The 20,925-nt window shown below is 39.3% G+C and overlaps 1 protein-coding gene across 5 annotated transcripts in view; it reads right to left on the bottom strand.

Moving 5' to 3' along the window:
• The window catches only part of megf11 (multiple EGF-like-domains 11), a 76,029-nt gene extending 56,878 nt beyond the window's left edge, over positions 1-19,151 (bottom strand). For all 5 annotated transcript variants that reach the window (XM_036003351.1, XM_036003355.1, XM_036003352.1 and 2 more), the window contains exons 1-3: positions 18,888-19,151; positions 2,372-2,501; positions 379-493 (exon numbers count right to left, since the gene is read on the bottom strand). In XM_036003351.1, the coding sequence (XP_035859244.1) occupies positions 379-485 (107 nt within the window). In that variant the 5' untranslated portion in view covers positions 486-493; positions 2,372-2,501; positions 18,888-19,151. The remainder of the gene's footprint in view (positions 1-378; positions 494-2,371; positions 2,502-18,887) is intronic.
• Between the last annotated feature and the right edge of the window lie 1,774 nt (positions 19,152-20,925).

The raw sequence follows: 20,925 nt of genomic DNA, 5'->3' as shown, positions 1-20,925 counted from the left end.
TGCATCGAGGACAGAAATTATTCATGCTTATTTCTCATAAGTGACACTGCCAAGCACAACTAATAATTATTCAGGCTCTATACTGTTGTGATTGATTGGGATGAGAGTACACTGATCAATTTGCCTGCACATTTCATTTGAAGCTGCAACTCCTCCCATCTCTCAGAGCTTGGCGACATGAGCTGTGTGAAATCGATACAGCTGTATGGACTTTGAGAATAGATCTGGAACTTTAGTTAAACGTGCTTGTAGCAGGTACATTATAAAAATTCCAGATTGACAACGTCAGTCCTGGAAGCTGGCACTGGTTAACTACAGCAGATTCTCTATTAAATCTAAAATTTAATGTACTGGTAAACACATGCGGATACTGCTCACCTCTCCCAGTGGCTGCAGACATTGGGGTCATCCGGGTTCAGACTCCATACATTAGTGATCAAGCCCAGAACAAGCAGCAGGGCTGGCAGGGCAACAGATAACCCCATTCTTCACTCTGAGAGGAGGACAGGGAAAAAAACATAGATGGTTTGTCGTTTGACTGTAACTTGGATCAGTTCTCATATTGGCCTTTCAAACAAGATCCTGTTTGTACTTGGAAATGGTACATCTCCAGTAATCTAACCACCTTTGAAGTAGTTTTTGAGATAAGATTATGCACAAAACACAAGCTTATGTTTGTTTAAGGGAATAGTTTAACATTTTTGGAAATATGCTTATTCGCTTTCTTGACAACAAGAATAAGACAATATGAAGCTACAGCCAGCAGCTAGTTAGCTTAGCTTAGCCTAAAGGCTGGAAATAAGTGGAAACAGCTAGCCTGGCTCTGTCCAAAGGTAGCAAAATCTACCTACCAGCACCTCTAAAGCTCACTAATTAGCTTATTATAAATTGTTTGTTTAAACTGTACAAAAAACAGTGTAAAAACAACAAGTTGTGGTTTTAAAGGGGGTTATATGCGAAACTATTTAAAATCATTAGGCAAGTAATTACTGAGATTTACCATGTGTTCAGACAGAATTTGAGGCACATTTTAGAGGCGGCCCAACTTTGTAAGCAAAATCAATTGCAAAGATGCAAGTGGGCATCAATTTGCCTGAGGCAGTGCCAACTAAGGCTAAGGTTATAGGCTTTATAACTTCCTGATGAATTCTGAGATAGGTGAGAGGCTGAGCTGTAAATAAACATGCACACAGTCATTACATTGGATGTTTGGGATGAATGAATGAATGAAATTTGCACGAAAAACATAAGATGAAAATTTTCAAACTTTTCCTTTAGAGTAGTTTTTAAGCTAGGATTGTTGCAATACATGCCTCTGCTTGTCTAACATTTGCTCAAATGCTTTTCTCCTTCAGTAAGACCTTCAAAAAGCACAGCTGCAGAGATGAAACCTCCCTGTGACAGTGACAGAGATGCTGATTTGTTTAGACCAGCAGGGTATTTCATTAGACCTATAGGCAGAAGAAGAGTGCATATGATCAACGGTGCATGACAGTGATGGATTCGCTACACAAGCAGGTCTTACCTTAGCTCATTGCTACAGAAGATAAAGGACGTATGACACATGAATGACTGACACACAAGATATCTCATACTTTAGGTTAATACCTGAAGGCCACCATCTCCATCAGCATGTTATGTGTGGTGATGTGTCTCGGGAACATGAGAATAAAAAAACTCACATATTGTTGTATTATAAACAACAAACACATGATAATTAATATAAGGAAACTGACTTGTCTATGTATCTTTGTATGGCTCAATGTATAGTGATCATATGCATATGTGACGGTGTGTTTGCATATATACATTAGGCTGTGTGCCCTGCACATGCTTTATTGTCGTATATGGGATGTGTTCAATATTTCTGAGTGACTGTATCCAATAACACAGACATTCACATGTTCAGCTAATCTTCTGCATTGATAGCTGCATGTAGTTCACTCACATGTGAAAGAAAATCAATCAGACCTCCACTTCCTCTAAGTAACAGTTCATCTGAACAGGCAGAGGTTAAAGTCATGTTCATTTCCTTAACAGGATGCTTAATCAAGATACACACATGTTAAAGGCTACAGCTGCTTTCATATTCAGGCCCTTCTCTAAAACAATTCTGTTAAATACTGCAGGGACCCTGCTTGATTGACTAGAAAGCTTTTATTGCTCCTGTGGTTAGACCACCACCCTCAGTCATTTCTCTGAATGGTTCTGGACAACCTCATAACTTGTCATGTCACAGTTTTGCAAACCCCACAAGCTCTCAGTCACAAGCCTGCAGCCGGAGACCGAGAGGTGATAAAATTAGGATTATCATGAATATGTGGCAAGGTAGCCAGGACAAGCAGTCGGAGGCACATGGTCTTAAACCCACCTAATCCTACAGCCTGTGGTCTCTGGGTGTTTTTTGTGGATGCTGAGGGGGGTGTGGAAGCACAAAGTGACAGAAGTGCAGCTGTGCCCAGACACACACTCACTGGGAGAGGTGATGACACGTCGCAGATCTGTGGAGAGAAGAAAAATAATGAGCTTATGATGACACATGTTTCCTTTGCATGCTCTTACACGCATGTGCACACACAAACTCATACATTTCTTATGGGATCAAGAATCTCAACAGGGATATAGTTCACACAAGCTGCTCTTGAAAGGTCAATTTACTCTGCACAGCCTCCACATCCAACCACACAGTTTTCATTCCATATTCCAGTGTCCCTCCTACCTGGTATCCACAGACACACGAATACACATATGAATAAAAGCAGACATTAAATCAAAGGGGCCCAATACAATGAACTCTGTTCACACTTCAAACACTACAAGTGGCTTGTCCACAATGTGGCAAGATGACGTTGTGTGTGCTCATTAACAAAGCCTACACAAGGGTTATTGCAATGATAATGCAGGTATGAACAGAACATTGATGTTTATCATCTCTTTCATGACACACTGCTCTTAATGATTCCTCCAGAAGGTCAGAGGTCGGGTTTGAGATTCTTCTGTCCTTCATGTGCTGTGAATTCTGAATTAAGATGTTAACATAAGCATGACAAAATAATACGTCTGTTTTTGTTCTTGGCCTAATAAATAATTCAACATTTTTCTTTTGCATGTAAACTGTTGCTAAGGCCCAGCTCGGTGGACATTGAGACAGAAGACTGAAGAATTATTGTAGGTGGACTAGCTATGTGTATTGTACTCACAAATAACATAATTTAGATATCTCTGATTGGCAATTAAAACTGAATTTAAATTAACCTGTCTATAGAGGCACCATCATACAGCATATATACAACAAATACACTTCACCTTTACTAGAACAAGCACAAATGTATCAATAAAATAACATTAACATTTGGATAACTGGATCAAATTTGGCAGATTTGATAAAAAGCCCATACTTAGTTTTTGCATTTTGCTAGTGCTCAATTGTGGTAATATCACTTCCATTTTTTAAGCTCTGTTTGATGACTTTATAATAATAAAATATGTATAATAAAATATATGTTTTCTCCCAACTTTTAACTCCTGAAGTATGCAACAAAGCACTTAGCTTAATTACGGACCCTTCAGATTTGCCTATTTTCTTACGACATAATGAAATTTTTGTTTGTAGTTGTTAGGGAAATTTTGATTTACATACTTTCCCTCTTGTTATTTATTAAACTGTTTGCATAGAATAATATTATATTATCTCTCTCTGTTAAATTAAACTGCTGTGGATATTGTTAAGAAACCATAACACTACTTGAACTCTAAACAAGATAATATGGAGCCATTGCGTGTCCTTGTCTGAGCACGGTGTGTTCATGCCCTCTCAGACCAGATAGGGGAGACGTCATCGACTCTGACAAGATAAACAACTGACGACACCAACACTTGTATCATGATTATCACATTCTACGTTGTATTACAAAAGCTGCTGTAGAGAGCTTTTCGTTAGGTCATTGTCTGTACTATTTCGTAGTACGGAGAAGGCCTCCTCGTTGGGTTCTCGAGTAAAATGAACTTTAATATCTCTTCAGTGGTCTCTGTCTATCATTTGATAATGTAAATTATTCTAACAGTAGTGAATAGGAATTAATTTTGCTTTTTTTTGCGATCCACCATACTAAAAAAAAAAGACTGCCATTGCAAATTCTGATCTGAAATCAAATCTTCTGTCAAGGTTGTCACTATTGTTATTTTTGCCATATCTGGTCACAATCTACCTCCACTTGTTATTTATATGCAGCACAGCATATGTCAGTAGAGCAGACTGGTGACTTTAAACATTAAAGATTTGAATGTCAAGGACAAGAAACTCCTTTATATTTTGTCGTACCTGAACAGATCCCTGCTGTGTCCTTTAACGTGGATTTTAACATTTGAATGTTAAAAAAAAGAAAAAAGGTAACAAACTTTTAATAATGGTAGACTGGGTCGAAGTGAACTTCTGTTGATTCTGCATACAGCAAGTGTGAACAAAGAGCCTTGCATAAGACAGACAAGTTGGATCAATGTGACACTCATCACTTGGGGCTCTCCTGCATGCCTACTCCCTGCATTTGCCAACATCCACGAAAACAGTTTGTTTCTGTTTTGACTTCAAACATGTTCACGTCACACCAAACAAAAATGTTCTCCAGAGACCTTATTTCCCCTTAAATGAATTTCTCTCCTGTTCCTCGCCACTTTGATTACTGAGACTATGAAACCCTCTCAATCGCTGAGCTGCTGCATCTGATCTCGCTGACAAACTGCTGAAATAGCAACATCTTTTAGGCTATTGACGGAGAGACAAGTGCAAAGTACGAGAGTGTTAAGGTGTATGTAGGATAGTGTATGTGAGGATAAGGACATCTGAATCTTGACACAGACACCCTAGTTAACATCGGACACCTGCCTGCAGAAACACTGACATGGATGAGCCAGAGCTACATATGTCCCCAGCACTGCCTATCAGCAGAGACATCTGCATGATTAAAGCCATGTATCTTCAGCGTGTGACTTATTAAAGTGCAATGCAATTAACCACCGCGGCCCTTAGCTGACCAGCACCTGCACTCTTCCATGAATGATGCTCAGCAGGCATGACTGACTGGCACAAGTCAGAAGCTCACCTCCCATCTATAGATCCCAGCTGCTTCTCAGGCTCATCTTAGTGCTTGATGTGCTCATTTATCACAATGCTCAGTTTCGTGTTGCTTGTGTTAATTTACATCTATATAATGGAAACCAGTCAACGGAAACATTGCTCGGTATTGCAATCTTGTCTGGAGTAACAGAGAGAATGCCTGATCAGTTGTGGGCTTCTGTGTGTGTGTAACATGTCTTTGCACGATCAGCCTATTATCTCTCCTCTAGATTCAAGCCGAAAGCTCATATACAATTTTTATGAGAATTCTCCCAGCCACTCAATCTGTTTTGTAATCACTACTGAAGGATTCCCGGAGCAACCTAATTTGGAGTGATCTAAAGGTTACAGGTGTAACCGCGCAGCACAGAGTGCCAATGAGATAAGCCCCAGTGCTGGCCATCCCTGTCTGCTGCTAGGGGCTGTGAGTCATTAAGAGTCAGGCCTCATTAGAGAGGCCATGGTGTGGTGCATCATAGACACTGCTTCCCCTGGCTTCAGCCACACACCTGAGTGTCTGATGTGTTAGAGGCCAGGAGGACAATGATATGTTGGGGGACGTGCTGGTTTCTGACAAGCGGAGCAGCTAAACAGCACAAAACTAAATCCTGCTGCTACCAACTGCAAAAACTATAGTAAAAACCTCTTTGAATAGTATTTTTTTTTCTTTCATGTTTCAACTGTGCTGAGTGGAGGAAGGTAATTAAGTGCATTTACCCAACTACTGTACAAATTAGAGGTACAGTATTAGTACTTTACTTGAGTATTTCTATTTTTTTTCCCAAATGTACACTTCCACTCCTGTACATTCAAGAGGAACATTTAAGTATGTTTTCACTTCAGTACATTTATCCGACAGTCGTAGTTACCAGTTGCTTTGCAGATTAGGATTGTAAAAGCAAATCTTATGTTACAAGTTTTTGTTATAAATTTAAACTACCCAACAGTTTATTGTTCCACATCTACAATATTAAAGTATTGCTTCATGCATCAATACTAATAGTCAGATAATAGTCAGATAATGTATTATGCTTAAGGAATACTTCAAGTTTTAATATTTGAATTCTGTCTTTTTAATGATCTTCTGCACTTTTACTCAAGTACACTTTTGAATGCAGGACTATTGCTATTTTTCTTTTATATAAGGAAATGATTCAAACGCTTCTTCCACCACAGAAAAAACTTTCAATTAAACATTAAATTAGCCTGTTTTATTTATAAAACAGTGACCTTTATGGCAACAAGGAATCTATTTAGCGATTTTTCTTAGTTTCTCGTATTCCTCTCTATATACACACATCACTTTAAAAGAGACCAAACAAGCGTATTGAAGTCGTAAAGCCCAAGAGGGTGTTTGTCGCTCCATTTATGAGAATTTCAGTAATGCTGACAGCATGAAGTGCAGCCAAGGCTTCAATGTCTTATACCTGATCTCAGTAAAAATGCACTCCTTGGTACTTTACTTTTTATTACACTTGAATGATTAGGAAAGCCAGCTTGACATGATCCAGCTAAGGATTAACTTCACAATCTTTCAATCTCGGACCGGACACTATGGGACTATAATACTGCTTAGTTCTGGTTATGGACATCAGTAGTTCAACTCATTTGTGAGGACATAGGACATAGTGAGTTTACTGTATTTCATATAACACAGGAAGAAATTTCCATCTTGTTATAGCTCTGGGCTTTTGCATCTGATTTTCCAAGCAGAGAGTGAAGATGGACAGAGGAGAGATGCGCAATATTCATATTATTATCATGTACAGCATTCATAGTATATGCAGTTTTCAGTTTACTGATGTACTCAGCCACCACAGCTCGTTGCTCTGTGTTGTGCCTCTGACTATATATCTTTAAAGAATAGAAAATATATACAAAAATAGTTATAGAGAGAGCAAAAGCCAGTGGATTGCCTGAGGAATGCTACTTCACTGATGCAGGTAACAAAAAACAGGTGCTATTTGGATCCAAAGACATATGAGACCAAACAGAGAGAGGTTAGACAATAAGCCATAACCAATAAATACTAAGGCAAACTGCTATGCAAAAAATAGGCTTAGCGCCTACGCATTTCAACAGTCTTCTTCAGTGCACGTAAAAACAAGTGATGGCTCACAGATATATCAAGGCTGTCAGGCAATCAGGGTAGGACTGGATAATTGACACAGGATGCAGTCAAGAAAGTGCCTGTGTACAAAAAGACAAAAAAATATACAAAAAATATATACATTTTATAGGAAGACTGGAATGTTGAGTATTGCAGGCGTCCATAACAAATTATAATTTGATTGCTTGTACATTCACACAATCAGTCTTTTTTCAAATCAACTATTTTGATAACTGATTAATCGTTGAAGACATTTTCTTCTAGCTAAAAATTGACAAACATTCTTTGCTTTTAGCTTCAGACAAAACAGGCAGTTTAGGAAATTGTGATGGCCATTTGTCACAATCTTCAGACATTTCATCGACTAAACGATTATTGATTAATTGAAAATAATAATCCCCAGATTAGTCGATAATGAAAATAATCACTTGTTGCAGCAGCCCCAGCACAGTATGTTTTAAAAAGGACACTTTAAATACTAACATTTTAATTTAACGAGCTATTATGGCATTGAATAAATTATGGGATGGAATTACATTATTTAGTGGAGTTACATTCTTCTGTGGTAAGCCTTTAAATCTTCTCAACTTGGTTGCATTGCAAGTAACTATCCAACCATTAATGAATGTATAACCATCCATCCTCTCTGACAGCACTGGTAAAGTCGTGGGAATTATCAGCGATCAGGAAAATCCTCAGAAGATTTAAAACTGATAGCTCTTCAGCTGCTGCACTTGGCCATCAACAGGCTCAAGTCTCATGAGACTGCTGTAACACAACAGCAACAACACAACTTTCACGACTGTGATTTCCACTTGGAGGTTGAGGCACCTGGGAAAATGCTGTGCGTCGTTTAACAGGAGCTTAATTCTGGACACATGGTTTATTCATGTGGCGACTGCTGATATCATGACTCTCATAAATCACGCAGTGCGGCATGCTGGACGTCCACGCGCTCGGGCAGGGCTCACTAATCTCAACACCATCTTTCATCTGAATAACCTTGCCTTACCGCAGGGCAGGCCAACACCAGACACAGCCCATTGGAGGGAGGCTCTCCTCATACTTTTATTTCTTTCACTCTGGCCACAAAGACTTTCTGCAGCCTGTCAGAGCAGACAAACACTGTCCTGTGTGCTCCCAGGCAGCGGTCTGCCCACTTTCAACCACAGGCAATAATAAGAAATTGCTTCATGGACATCAGAGGAACTAATCTAGTCTAACGTTAGCCTTATAAATGTAGAATCAGGCACACAAGGGAGGAGACTAGCAGAGCCGGTCGAGCCATCTGTTCAGAAGTGGTTCAAAGAAAGAGCAGAAAATTTGAAACAAATGTGAGTAAACATTATCAAATATGGATAGTAGAATAGAGCATATAGTAACTTTGCCCTCATTTTGTAATTTTTTTTTTACTGTCAAACATTATTGCATTTTTTGTAATTAATTAGATTTGGGTCCTTATCCACATAACAAGCACAGAGTCTACAGTTATAAACATGTCACCAATTACCAGCTTTAGGCCTGCATTTCCATAAGAAAACTAATTAGTGAAACAACACTACTTGATTAATCAAAATAACAATGTGCCTGATGTCACATAGCTCTGCCTGCTGCTTAGAATAGTCACTAAGTTTCGCCCCATGCTTCTAATAACAAACCCCAGGCATCACATACAACGAAATGTCTTACAATGCCCTCTGCATCTACATCTGTCCTCTCTCCGCAGCCTGGCTCTGGCCTCCTGCTGCCACCAGGAGGAAGCACCAGACAGCCTCCTCCTCGCACCAGTAAGGCTCTCCTTCCTCACACAGAGACAATTAGCCACCTTGTGACTGACTGCGAATAATGACAGCTGCTGGAGAACAGTTGGACATCTTAGGACAAATTAATGTGTGAATATTAGCCTGTTGAACCTTCTGCTCTCTCCCACCAGGAGAACAAAATTGAACTACTAGAGCTTTGAAGCTCTGGTCAAGGAAGCACAACCACACAATCATGCACACAAAGCAGCCAAGACAGTTATAACTGTATTCCATAAAGTAACATCCTCTACAGAGAGAGGGCCAAACTCTGCAGAATATGGTGTGGACAGAAAAACAAGGAAGAAGGCACTGAACAGGCAAGTAGGACGCTAGCTGAGCAGCTTGCCATGAAATGCTGAAACAACAGCATGGCTGCCAGGGCAATTTTACACCCCAATAGTTTCACACCTCAGCCACCAACCCTTTCCAACTCTGAACCTTGTGTCTTCTTGGTGTCTTCATTTATTTTGTGTCAGTGTCCAAGATGTGAGAAGCCAAGCAGTGAGAAACTTGTCCCAAATGTCGCAGGGTAAGCGGTGTGTGAAGCAGACGCGGGGAAAGAAAAGCCACTGCGCCTGGATGCACCTTTCTTTCTGTGCAGACAATCCTCTGAGATCTCACAGGAGGGTTGATTTTTTTTTTTTTAAGAGTACTGCACTTCAGAATTGTCTTACACATAGGAAAACTAGGGATGCACCGAATCCAGGATTCGGCTTTGGATTCGGCCGAATATTGGGTTTTTTGACGGGTTTCGGTTTCTGCCGAACCTTAGAATTTTTTTCCACCAAACCGAACCCTACGCTTGCACTACGCGCGCTACGCTGGTCGACGTAGTGACGCCGCCGTTGATTACGAGAAGGTGTTTACGTAGGTGGACTGTTCAATGCAGTAGGCTGTGAGAAACAGAGGCGATTTCTTTAAGACTGCAAAGAAAGCTCAGCTTCCCCTAAAATGTCAAAAAAGTAATGGTCAAATACAGTATGTACTATAGTGTTAACATTTTATTGACTAAAAATGTGTTACAACACGTTCATCTCGAAGACGAGTTCATTCAGAATCAGGTACATATAGCAGGTCGACTGACTCGATTTCCTTCTCATACATTCCCGTACACATTCACAGTGCATTTCCCTGTTGAAGCCTAGCATCCATAGACTTCAATGGGGCTGCTTTGAACAGTTTTTTTTCAGTGCTTCGAAACTAGACGGTCATTGGATAAATGCTGCGATTATGTCCTGCCCACGGACGCTCAGTGTCTCTGGGGGTGAATGGAGGAGTGGGCTGTCCTGGACTCGGGGCTTCTGCGTGATAATTGGAGACTCTGTCGAAAGACTGCATCTCCTTTAGATTGACAGCGTTTTTGTACTATAATAAGTCACCGAAGCTATTCGAGCTCAGTCCTATCGCGGATTTTGCAAGTGTAGTCGAAAGACGAACTGCTGCAACCTATTTCTTGGTATTTACTTGGTGAAATTGCTAGCCAATTTTCATCATACATTTCATACAATTATACACCACATTCCTTGTTTCAGTTTAACCTTATTTCCACATTTCCTCTTTCGAGTTTAATATCGTTTTGTTAGATCGTTCATTCATTCATACATACATACAGTAGGCTAGGCTAGTGTTGTAGGGGTGAACTAGCCAGCTAGGAAACTGCACACGATGGCAGACAATGCTAATATTGTCAACCTGATTTTGGCAAAGCCATTTGAAAGTCTTCTTTTTTTTTTTTTTTTTTTTAAATTTATTTATTTATTTTTTATTTATATATATATATATATATATATATATATATATATATTATAAATAAATGGACAATTTTTATGATGTAGGCCGAAAATGAGCTTCCCCTCTTTGAAAGACCAGCAGCCGCCACTGGTATTATTAGCTAAATGTACTAAAATTATGAAAGTAAACTCTCTGGTTCTGCAGTAAAATGGCCTCTGTGACTGAAATATTATTACATATGAAAGTATGCATCAATCTGATGCATCAATGTGTAAGCAGCAGTTTAACTGTGGTAGCTGGTCATGGTGAAGTAAGACTTTACTACTTTATGTACTGTTAGGGAAGTACCACTTCCTACCCCCTATAGGGTCTCAAGATAAATCTGAGGGATCATGAGATGATTAATGGGAGAGAAAATAACTACTGATACTACTACTACTTTCATTTTATAACTCTTCTGTAATCTTTGATTTGTTGTGATATATTGGACATTTTGGTATTGAAAGGAAACCATCTGAAAAGTTTAAAGGGGAAATGTCTCTTTGGTGGAACTGCCAACAACTCACAGACAGTTTTGAAACATGACGAGTACAAGGGGTCGCCAGTCAAAAAGGTTGGAACCCCCAGTTTAATCTTAAAAAATTGTTGTTTTTTTATAAACTCATCACATAGTTGTATTATGTAAAACTTAATCTGAAAAGTAACTGCAGCTGTCAGAAAATGGAGTTGAAGTGTGAAGTAGCAGTTAACTACAAGTACCTCCAAATTGTATTTGCATACAGTACCGGAGTTAATGTTACATCACTGATGTACTGTAGTTTGGTATTATAACAATCAATGAAGTGCAGACCAAACTCCACTGCTAATTCAGAGAAATTAAAAGATGCTGTGGCATCTGTCACAAGAAGAATCTGTGTATATTTGAGTGGAATTGCTTTTCTAAAAATAACCAATAAGAATAGAATATTAACGACTAAAAGCTCCCACATTCCTCTCTAGATCAATAGTTTGCTCCCTCTGCTAGTGTAGCACATTAACCTTCTGGATCACTAGTCAATGACTGAAAAGAGAAATGATTTACCATCATGATTATTAAATCTGGAAATATGCTTCTGCAGCACGTTAAACCCAACAGTCGTGCAACCAGGTGATCTCATTTTCGTGAAATGAGAGCTCCATCAACCGGATTTGCATTAAACATGTATGCCAAATTTTTGCCACTATACCATTTTAAATGTCCTTGAATCCCCTTGAGCAAAACACTCCTACAGTACTTAGACTGAATGCATTTTAAAAAATGAACAAAAGAGAGGAGTGCTTCGTGCTCCGTTCAGCCTGCCTGATGAATACATAAAGAAGATGCCTATATTCATCACCGACTAACAGACTCAAATGAAGCCAAAATGTAACCGATATTGAGAATACACATGAATCTAAAGTCAGAGGCATTAGGAATCTGCTTGTACAATCATTAGGATACAGAATATAACCACTGCGCTGAAGAAACAATGCACTGAAACGTGTTCTATATAAATCATCTGCTTCAATAGGTTCACATTGTTAAAACTCTTCCTGTATCTCTATTTCTCTGCAGTGTAAAAAAAACTACAATGTAATTGTGTTATATATCACAATAGTGTAAATATCACCATGCAATCCAACATACAAAATAAATTGAATGTAATGCAGTCTGATGCTCTCAGAGTCTTTGATCACAGTTTTCTCTGCCATCTCAACCAGCATTGTGCTGTATATAAAAATATTCACAAAAGTCTATGCAAACCTAACCAAAATGATAATTGCTGTAAGATTTGCTACATCTCCTCGACACCCTCACACTGTACTTGCTACTTTTTCAGCCATGAGGCTATTCTTTCCATTCTCCCATTTGGCCGGAGCAGGCAGGACTGCTGTGTTAGTGCCAAGTATTTGTGCCCTGACCTCATGCTCTCTGGGCAGGTCCGAGTGCGACCTGGGACACTTGGCTGCCTGGTGTATTATTCATAAGCCGCCCCTGTTGAGTGGGCAGTTATTCAGCATCTGAATCCCAGATGTGGTTCAATCTGTGCTCCATTCACTGTCCTGACTGCTGGCCATTGATCACAAGCAAGGTACCAGGGTGCTGAATAAGCGCAGGGGCTTTATGTTATAGGGCTCAAAGTGCCTCACTGATAGCACAAAGATCCATCAATAGACATGGGAAGTGGGCCAGAGTTTGCTTGCTAGAACTGATTAAACAGGCCGGGAGAAGATGCATCTGTAACATTTATTAAACCGGAGTAGCACAGCATGTGGCTGAGATGTGGCAGTAATATGTTATATGTCAGGTATCCATGCAACGTGGCAACAGAGCTGAGTGTATGCAAGTAAGCATCTCTGTTTCTGAATCAGATACAGAGGAGGCCAGAAGTGCACACAGATGAGGTCCCTCTCTGAAAGGTGCCAGAGGCAAGGTATCACACTCTAATAGGCATCACACTATTAATGGACAGTTGAGCACAGTGAATCATTTGTCCACTTTTAATCATCAATCAAATATAGGCAGCCAAATGTGGCATGACCACAACTCTTCCGTGTCTGCATTTGTCAGGATGATGATCATCCATCATCGATCATGTTGCAGAATTACTGTTTAATATGAAATGTGAATAATAATTATCATGTCAGCTAGTCTACTCAGACATACAGTACAGGACTCACTGGGGTACTTATTGAAACTCCTACGTAACAATCTTGTGGCTTCAAGATTTCATGCTCAGGTCAGCTTTCATGCTAATTACATATTTCTTAAAGACCAGTATAAAACTCCTTCAAGCAAATTCATTTTACCTTTACTGGATCTTTCTTTCCTATGTACATGACTGATTTGATTAAATATTGTTTGATAAGGAAACAATCTGAGTTTCAATACATTTGGTACGTATGCAAAGTTCACACCCACACTTCTGGGGAATATTTGAGTTTGTTTAACTTCTTAAGAGGAATGGGTATTGTTGGGATTTGTCTCATTTATCAAGTATTAGAAACGGCCTCGCTCTTTGATCCCAGTTATGAATCATCTACTACATAACATTTTTATGGGACTTTTATAATGAATCAAATCCATTTTAACAGATGTTCTCAACATTTTAAAACACTCTTTAGTGTTTTAAAATGTTAATGTTTTTGATGCTGTCAAATTAACATTAAATATTCAATTTCAGTATGTTTCTGAGAGGACCATATTTCAATTCTTCCACTCAACAACCTCAGTTCTTAAAATAAAAGATTAGATTGAATTTCTTTGGTTTCTCTATAGTCTAAATAAGTGATGAAATAATTTTTAACAGTAATTAAAAGCCAGCACAACTTAACTGCAAATGTAAAGTCGCAAGTAAACCATGCGTACAAAGCATATGTCTGAGATGGAGAAGCGTATTTTTGCTGTCTCAGGCATAATGATGAATAATAGCTTTATCAACAAAGCACAACAAAGCACAACACATCCCAACACGCTGAGATCTTATCACTGCTCATTTCCTCAGCACATGCATTTCCTGTATCTCCAGTGGAAAATGTGTCGTGTTGTTTTTCTGCACTTCCACTGACAACCTAGTCATGTCAAAAGACTCTGGCTTTATGGCAACGATCCTTTCACGAGACAAGAAAAAAAAAAGTGGCAGGTGTAAGCAGAAGCATCAGCAGTATTTGCAAAAAGTCACCAGATTCCCACAAGGGACAAGCTTGTCATTAAAACAAACAAGAAAAGAACTGATGAGTGCATTAATCAGAGCGCGGCCATGCATCGGTGAGGAGCTGTAGTCTGTGGCGTTCCTCCCCAGGAGCGGCTGCACCTGAGGGAGGGGGGATTAACGCAGCGCCACACTGGTGCTCCTGTATCTGAAATCTGCCTGAGCTCATCGTTTCTGCTCCTCACTAAGAGGCCGTGGCTGGATATCAAGCAAAGGCAATCTATTCCCCTGCAGAGCACTGGCTGACCGACATCAATGCCGTGCATTGTCGAATTATTAATTAAATGCATGCAAGCAAGTGTAATCAGATGCAGACATGGTCAGACCTTTGGGACAGCGAACATATAATTGAAACTGAATCTAAATTGCAGATTTCTTCTTATTTTTCAATGCCAACTAGCTATGCTGTTTTAACCATTTAGCATCACTTTGCACTTATTTAACTTTTTTTGTGATGCAAATCATGCACAAGCATGTTTTTCTTTACAGTCCAGACTCACACCAAAAGAAAATGCATGACAAAAAGGACTTAAAAACAGGCCTATGTCTGCTTTTACAGCCAATTAAAACAGTGTGTATAGGCTGCAGCATAAATATGTTTACATAGATATATAAGAGATAAGATGTGAGTGTATGTTTTTTTATATTTGTTTTTGATGTTTTTCAGATGTGCAAACTGTAAATGTCACAGCTTTCAAAAGTAAAGAAAAGTCCAGGTTATGCCTCCATATATTTAATTAACTTTTGTAAATGTAGTTTCTATGGCTCCAGGGTATTTGCTCAATGCTCAGTGCACTTTTGCTGAAATAATAAAGATCTATCAGTCAGCACGAAGCAAAAACAGCTTCATTTGCAGAATAAAGGTCATTGGAGCTGCTACTTTTGAGGGGCTTTGACAGAGAACAGTGTTCAAAACAAACTCTGGAAGAAACGCTGCCTTGAAATATTTCAGGATACTGAGGTTCACTCACTAGATCAGGGGTCACCAACCTTTTTGAAACTGAGAGCTGCTTCATGGGTACTGAGTCATACGAAGGGCTACCAGTTTGATACGCTCTTCTGAAATAACAAATTTGCTCAGTTTGCCTTTAGTTATATATGATTATTAATGATTAATGATACTCATCTATGTGAAAACACGGATTACGTTAATGATTTCTCACAATAATTATCAACAATGACTTAACAAGGTGGGAAACAGATAATATCAATATTCAATTTTCATTTTTAGAACAGGCCTGAGGGCTACTCATGTGGTCCTTGGGGGCTACCTGGTGCCCACGGGCACCGTGTTGGTGACCCCTGCACTAGATCATAAAAATCAGTGTCAAGTTTATAACTCTCAGATTTCCCCCTGTGAACTGGACCCAACTCACTCATTTTCCTACAGCACACAGTATATACTGCATATCTCGATGTCTGCTGGAGACTGACAAACAACATATCTGGCCTGTGGGTAAAATTATTTCTCAGCATATCTGCTTATGAGTGTTTTAAAATCTTTAAATTCACATGTGATTTCAAGATTACTGAGCTTGCATGGGTGCAAACCAACGGCTGATCAAGTGTTAAATACATTAATTAGGTATTTAAAGAATGAAATAGTGTGTCCTGGCCAAAATAAATGTAAATTGTATTTACAAACAGCTGTCATATATCCTTTATGTGTCTAATCTACATTGTGAATGGCTTTTACTGTGTAAAATCAAATTCATACTATGGAGAGCAATTTATCTGTTTTCCAATAGAATGTGTCCTTGTGAAGTGAAAAAGCTATTGCCTTCCACAACCACACTCTTTCATTAATCAGCACTAATTAAACATATTGATTGAGCCAAACATTGGGATTTCCAGTTGAAAGGGTTTACTAGACTGTAAAAAAAATCTACTAAATACAAAAGCCACTTAGGTGCCCTTGAAGGCTCTGTCGCTTTAGAAAAGCTCAGAAAATGAGACAAAGATGTGTCCGCTCACTTCTCATTAAATAACGTCAGATTTCACGGCATCTCAGAGGCAAATGTCGTCCTTGGCTCTACTGAGAGCTGAGGCCGCTGAGGCTGAACTGAGTATCAATTTGTTTTCTGGCAGCATGACCTCTCATCGCAGGAAAAACTTGTATGAAATCCCAGTTTGAACCAACCCAAATCCTGGAGGACCACTAGATGGTATACAACAACCTACAGATCACAGGATGAAAAGATGATGAAAAGACACTTTATTAGAGGGGAAAATAACTTTAAAGCTCACTGAACATGTAACAGCTCTTCAGCAAGTGCATGCCATCCACCAACAGACTGAAACTACTGGAAGTGGGTCTGATAAAAAACAATGTATTTTTGACCACGTAAAATAAATATTACAAATGATACTAAAGTAGGGGCAACCTCAAGCTCACCCAGTAGAGCGTGCACCCCATGTAGCCAGTGAGTCCTTTGCAGCCGCCTGGGTTCTAATCCGACCTGTGGTCCTTTGCTGTCAAAACATTGTGTAAATGTGCATGATAAGGGAATTAAATTACTTACTAAGGTCATTGACCAGATAATGCTGTCCATGCATCTCCAAATTTGGTGATTTAGAATTGATAAGATAAACTGATAAAAAACAAATCCTTTTTCTTATGATAAATAAACAATTTAAAAACCCATTGAGTTGGCTGAAAATTGCCATTGTCACAAAGCAGAAAACAAGGCAGCTATTTATGCTCAGGGATTGACATTTTGGAGATACAGTTTTCAGAGGACAGCAATGAAATTATATATATATATATATATATATATATATATATACACACATATACACATATATAAATATAAAGGAATATGTGGATTAAGTCAACTTTTTTGACAGTATTTCCTGTTATTTTGAAATCACAACTGGCTTTGTTTGTTGCTTTGGTGAATTTGAAATAGTTTTGACTGTGAAATTGCTCATCTAACTTCTTAATACGAAAGGCAAACAGTAATTGTAAGTTAAACACGAGTTTGCATGATGTGAATTATTTATTTGTGCATGTGGAGCGGTTTGTGTAGTTATAAGAGGAAAAAGAATGTTAAAATTGGGAAGTGATTAAAGACCCACAGACTTAAAGGAACTAAAGGCATCAAAGCAAATCAGAATTTTTGAAAACATAGTCGTATTTGTATCTTGTATAGCCAAAATGTGTCAGTATCAGGGTCAAAACAAAACATGCATTGCTGTAATGCCAAGGTACATTTATGATAAATTACTTTATGACAAATTGCTATAATGCGGGGAACCCATGCAGAGTGTGGGCTACAATGTATGCAGCTCCAACAGAGCAAAACAACAGTATCTACTGGTAGGGCTCCCGTTGCTTGGTGTGTGTATGTGTGCACCTAATGTATCTGCCAGTGATTTAATAAATATCATTGCTTTTTACAAAAGCCATCTTTTGGTTTGTTTATTTTTTCCACGAAAAAGAAATCAACAGCAGCAGGCTAATGATTCCATTACTGAACCATGGTGCAGATCTGCTCATTGACTAATAGACTACTGCAAGTTTAATCAACTGCTTTAGCTTGCACTCTGTTGTCATCTAGTGGCTCAAAAATGACATAACACAACACACGTGGTCTTCAATCTAAAATGAATCAACATTTTCATCACAGCTGCTAGATTCACCTCTTAACATTGACTTTGAAGGACACAAAATTATCTTAAACCCTTATCGAGAAATTAGTCTTGGACTGAGAAAGACATTGTGAAATTGGCGTCACACAGGCTTCACTTAAACCAATCGTACTGTCAAATGTAATAATTTAATGTGAACCAAGAAATGCAATACAATGATCACTCACCAAACTTATCAGAAACAGAAAAAACATTCCCATAAATAATTAAAACTTGTATTGAAACAACTGCTTATGCATCCTGTAACGCACTTCATTAGCATGCAATGCATTACAAGAATCGGCTTTTAAATCTGTTTTTTCAAACTAATATTTTTCCTGGCAAAACATGCAGGCTCCGAGCCGTGCAAAAAACAACAATAGGCTACATGTCTGCAGAATTATAAAAACTCTCCGGGATGATACAGCCCTTCTCTTTGGCACAGCACGCACATTTCAATGGGATAGACTCGCCAATAGCCTAATTAAATAGAAAGCACAATTTGTCACATCAACCAGCCAACAGCAGCGCTTTCCAAATGCCAAACGACTGCGCCCCAAGTTACTGCGAGCCCGTTTCAACGACACAAACAAAAATATAGTAATAAAAGCTATTTATCTCTTTTAACAAACATCTGCGAAGCTGTTTTTAACCACAGATAGGCTACTGTCGATGGTGGCGACATGCATGCTGCAGCATCATTAGCCTCCTCTGCCGATTAAATCAAAGCCCTTATTGTTCGGTTTTCTGGGAAATGCGTTTGAACTCACCCTTCGGGAGACTTGAGATTGAAAGTTATCGCCCTCGACAAAACAGAATTCAGAGGGTCCACGGTGCAACACGGTCTTCCATGTTTAATTAGCCTACTGAGAAACTCAAAATGCAGGTAGGTTGACGCAGGTAGTTTCTGGAGTTTAAACCAGCACTGTTCAATACACGGCGACGAGCAGAAGACAGGTGTTGTAAGAGGAACCGCCGCTGCTTCATCCCTCTTCTCTCTCCTCTACTTCACTGGGTAAAGCGCGGCCCACTTTAAACTCGGGTGACGTCGTGGGCGCTGATGCTGATGATGCCCCCCCATCACACTCCTACACACACACACACACACACACACACACACACACACACACACACACACACACACACACACACACACACACACAGGTTTGTGGCACTAGCTTTGTGGGGACCCGTTATTGACATAATGAATTCCCTAGCCCCTTACCCTAACCTTAACCATCACAACTAAATGCCTAACCTTAACCCTTATCCTCACCCTAACCATAACCTAATTCTATCCCTAATCCTAAAAGCAAGTCTTGCCAGCCCTTTAAACTTGTGGGGTCCAGCATTTTGGCCCCACAAAGCTGTCGGGACCTAGTATACTGGACTCCCGGTTTTTGGACCCCACGAATATAGTTAAACAAGCCCATACACACACACACACACACACACACACACACACACACTATTCCTATAACAACTTGTATTACTCAATGAACGTTTAACAGGTTAGGGTTACCAACCTGTAGGACACTTTAAAAATGCGAAGATAGTTTTCTTGTTTTATTGTCAAAGAAACCAGCAGTGAACTGATCCTATTAACAAGTATCCAAAGCTTGAAATACTGTAGCTTAATTCCTCTGTGCCACAGAGCAGAAACTACACAAAACACATCAATGAGACACACTGTTGCACTGTGTGACATGTTCCTTCATTACAATAATCATAGGCACTTTAGTTTGTTTTGAGTCAACCCACATACACTGTCCTGCTGCTGTAAACACTCTAGAGCACCAAATGTGTATTAGTAATCCGCAGGTTACACAAAACATATCACAAGATAACTGAGAAGTAAAACATGACACAACAGGGAATGGAACAAGTATTGTCCACAGCTTGTATTAATGCTCAGGATCTAAGAACAGCACACGTCCAGCATGGCTCTTAACAACAAATAGATCTGTAGTCGTCTGCACCACCAATTAATACCTCTGCAGCCACTCAAATCTTGCTATTGGCCTCAACAAAAAACTCTGCTGCACCACTTGACTGTATCAAAAGGTTTCACAACCTATTTCTTTTCCAGCTAACAAAGAAGCATTAGACCCTCTGTCCTATGTTTCCAGATGTTTCTCAGTGATTACATGTAATGTCGAACATCCCAAATCCCTAAAATAACAACAACAAATATTTTGCACATTTCGCTCTAAAAGAAATATACATTCAAAGGGTCAATATCAGATTTTACAGTAATTACCTAATCTTCCAATACATCTACATTTCATTGCAATTAGAACATGTGAACATGACATGGTACATGAAGACAGCAGTGAACCCCACAATATTCATCTACTAATGATGTTCAAGACTCAGAATGAGGAATATTGATAAGGGCTCTGTGATTGATCGTTTATGTTAGATTCATGTCCAATATGCTATAAAGGCTTGTGACAACTGCAGGAACATAGGCTAGATAACTGAATAACCCGTGTGTGTGTTTGTTTGTGTGTGTGTGTGTGTGTGTGTGTGTGTGTGTGTGTGTCTGTGTCTGTGTGTTTATGTCTCAATTATGTCTAAGTACTTTTACTGTCTCAATGCAGCTGAGTGAAGGACTTGTGTTTTTTGCATTTTATCAGAAATGTGTTTGCGTGGCATGCAGTCCTCTGTGTGCCGTCTTTGGCGCGGCTCCAGATAAACTACATGTGCCCATAAGTAAAAGACGACACAGTTGCCTTTGCTTCCGTATTAGCCTATGGTATTAGCTCGCTGAGTTATCTTACCCAAACAGAAGGGCACAGCTCCACC

This window comes from Sander lucioperca, chromosome 7 (assembly GCF_008315115.2).
Source record: "Sander lucioperca isolate FBNREF2018 chromosome 7, SLUC_FBN_1.2, whole genome shotgun sequence".
Classification (NCBI taxonomy): Eukaryota; Metazoa; Chordata; class Actinopteri; order Perciformes; family Percidae; genus Sander; species Sander lucioperca.
The sequence above is the reverse complement of the archived record's forward strand: the minus strand, read 5'-3'. Positions and strand labels throughout refer to the sequence as shown.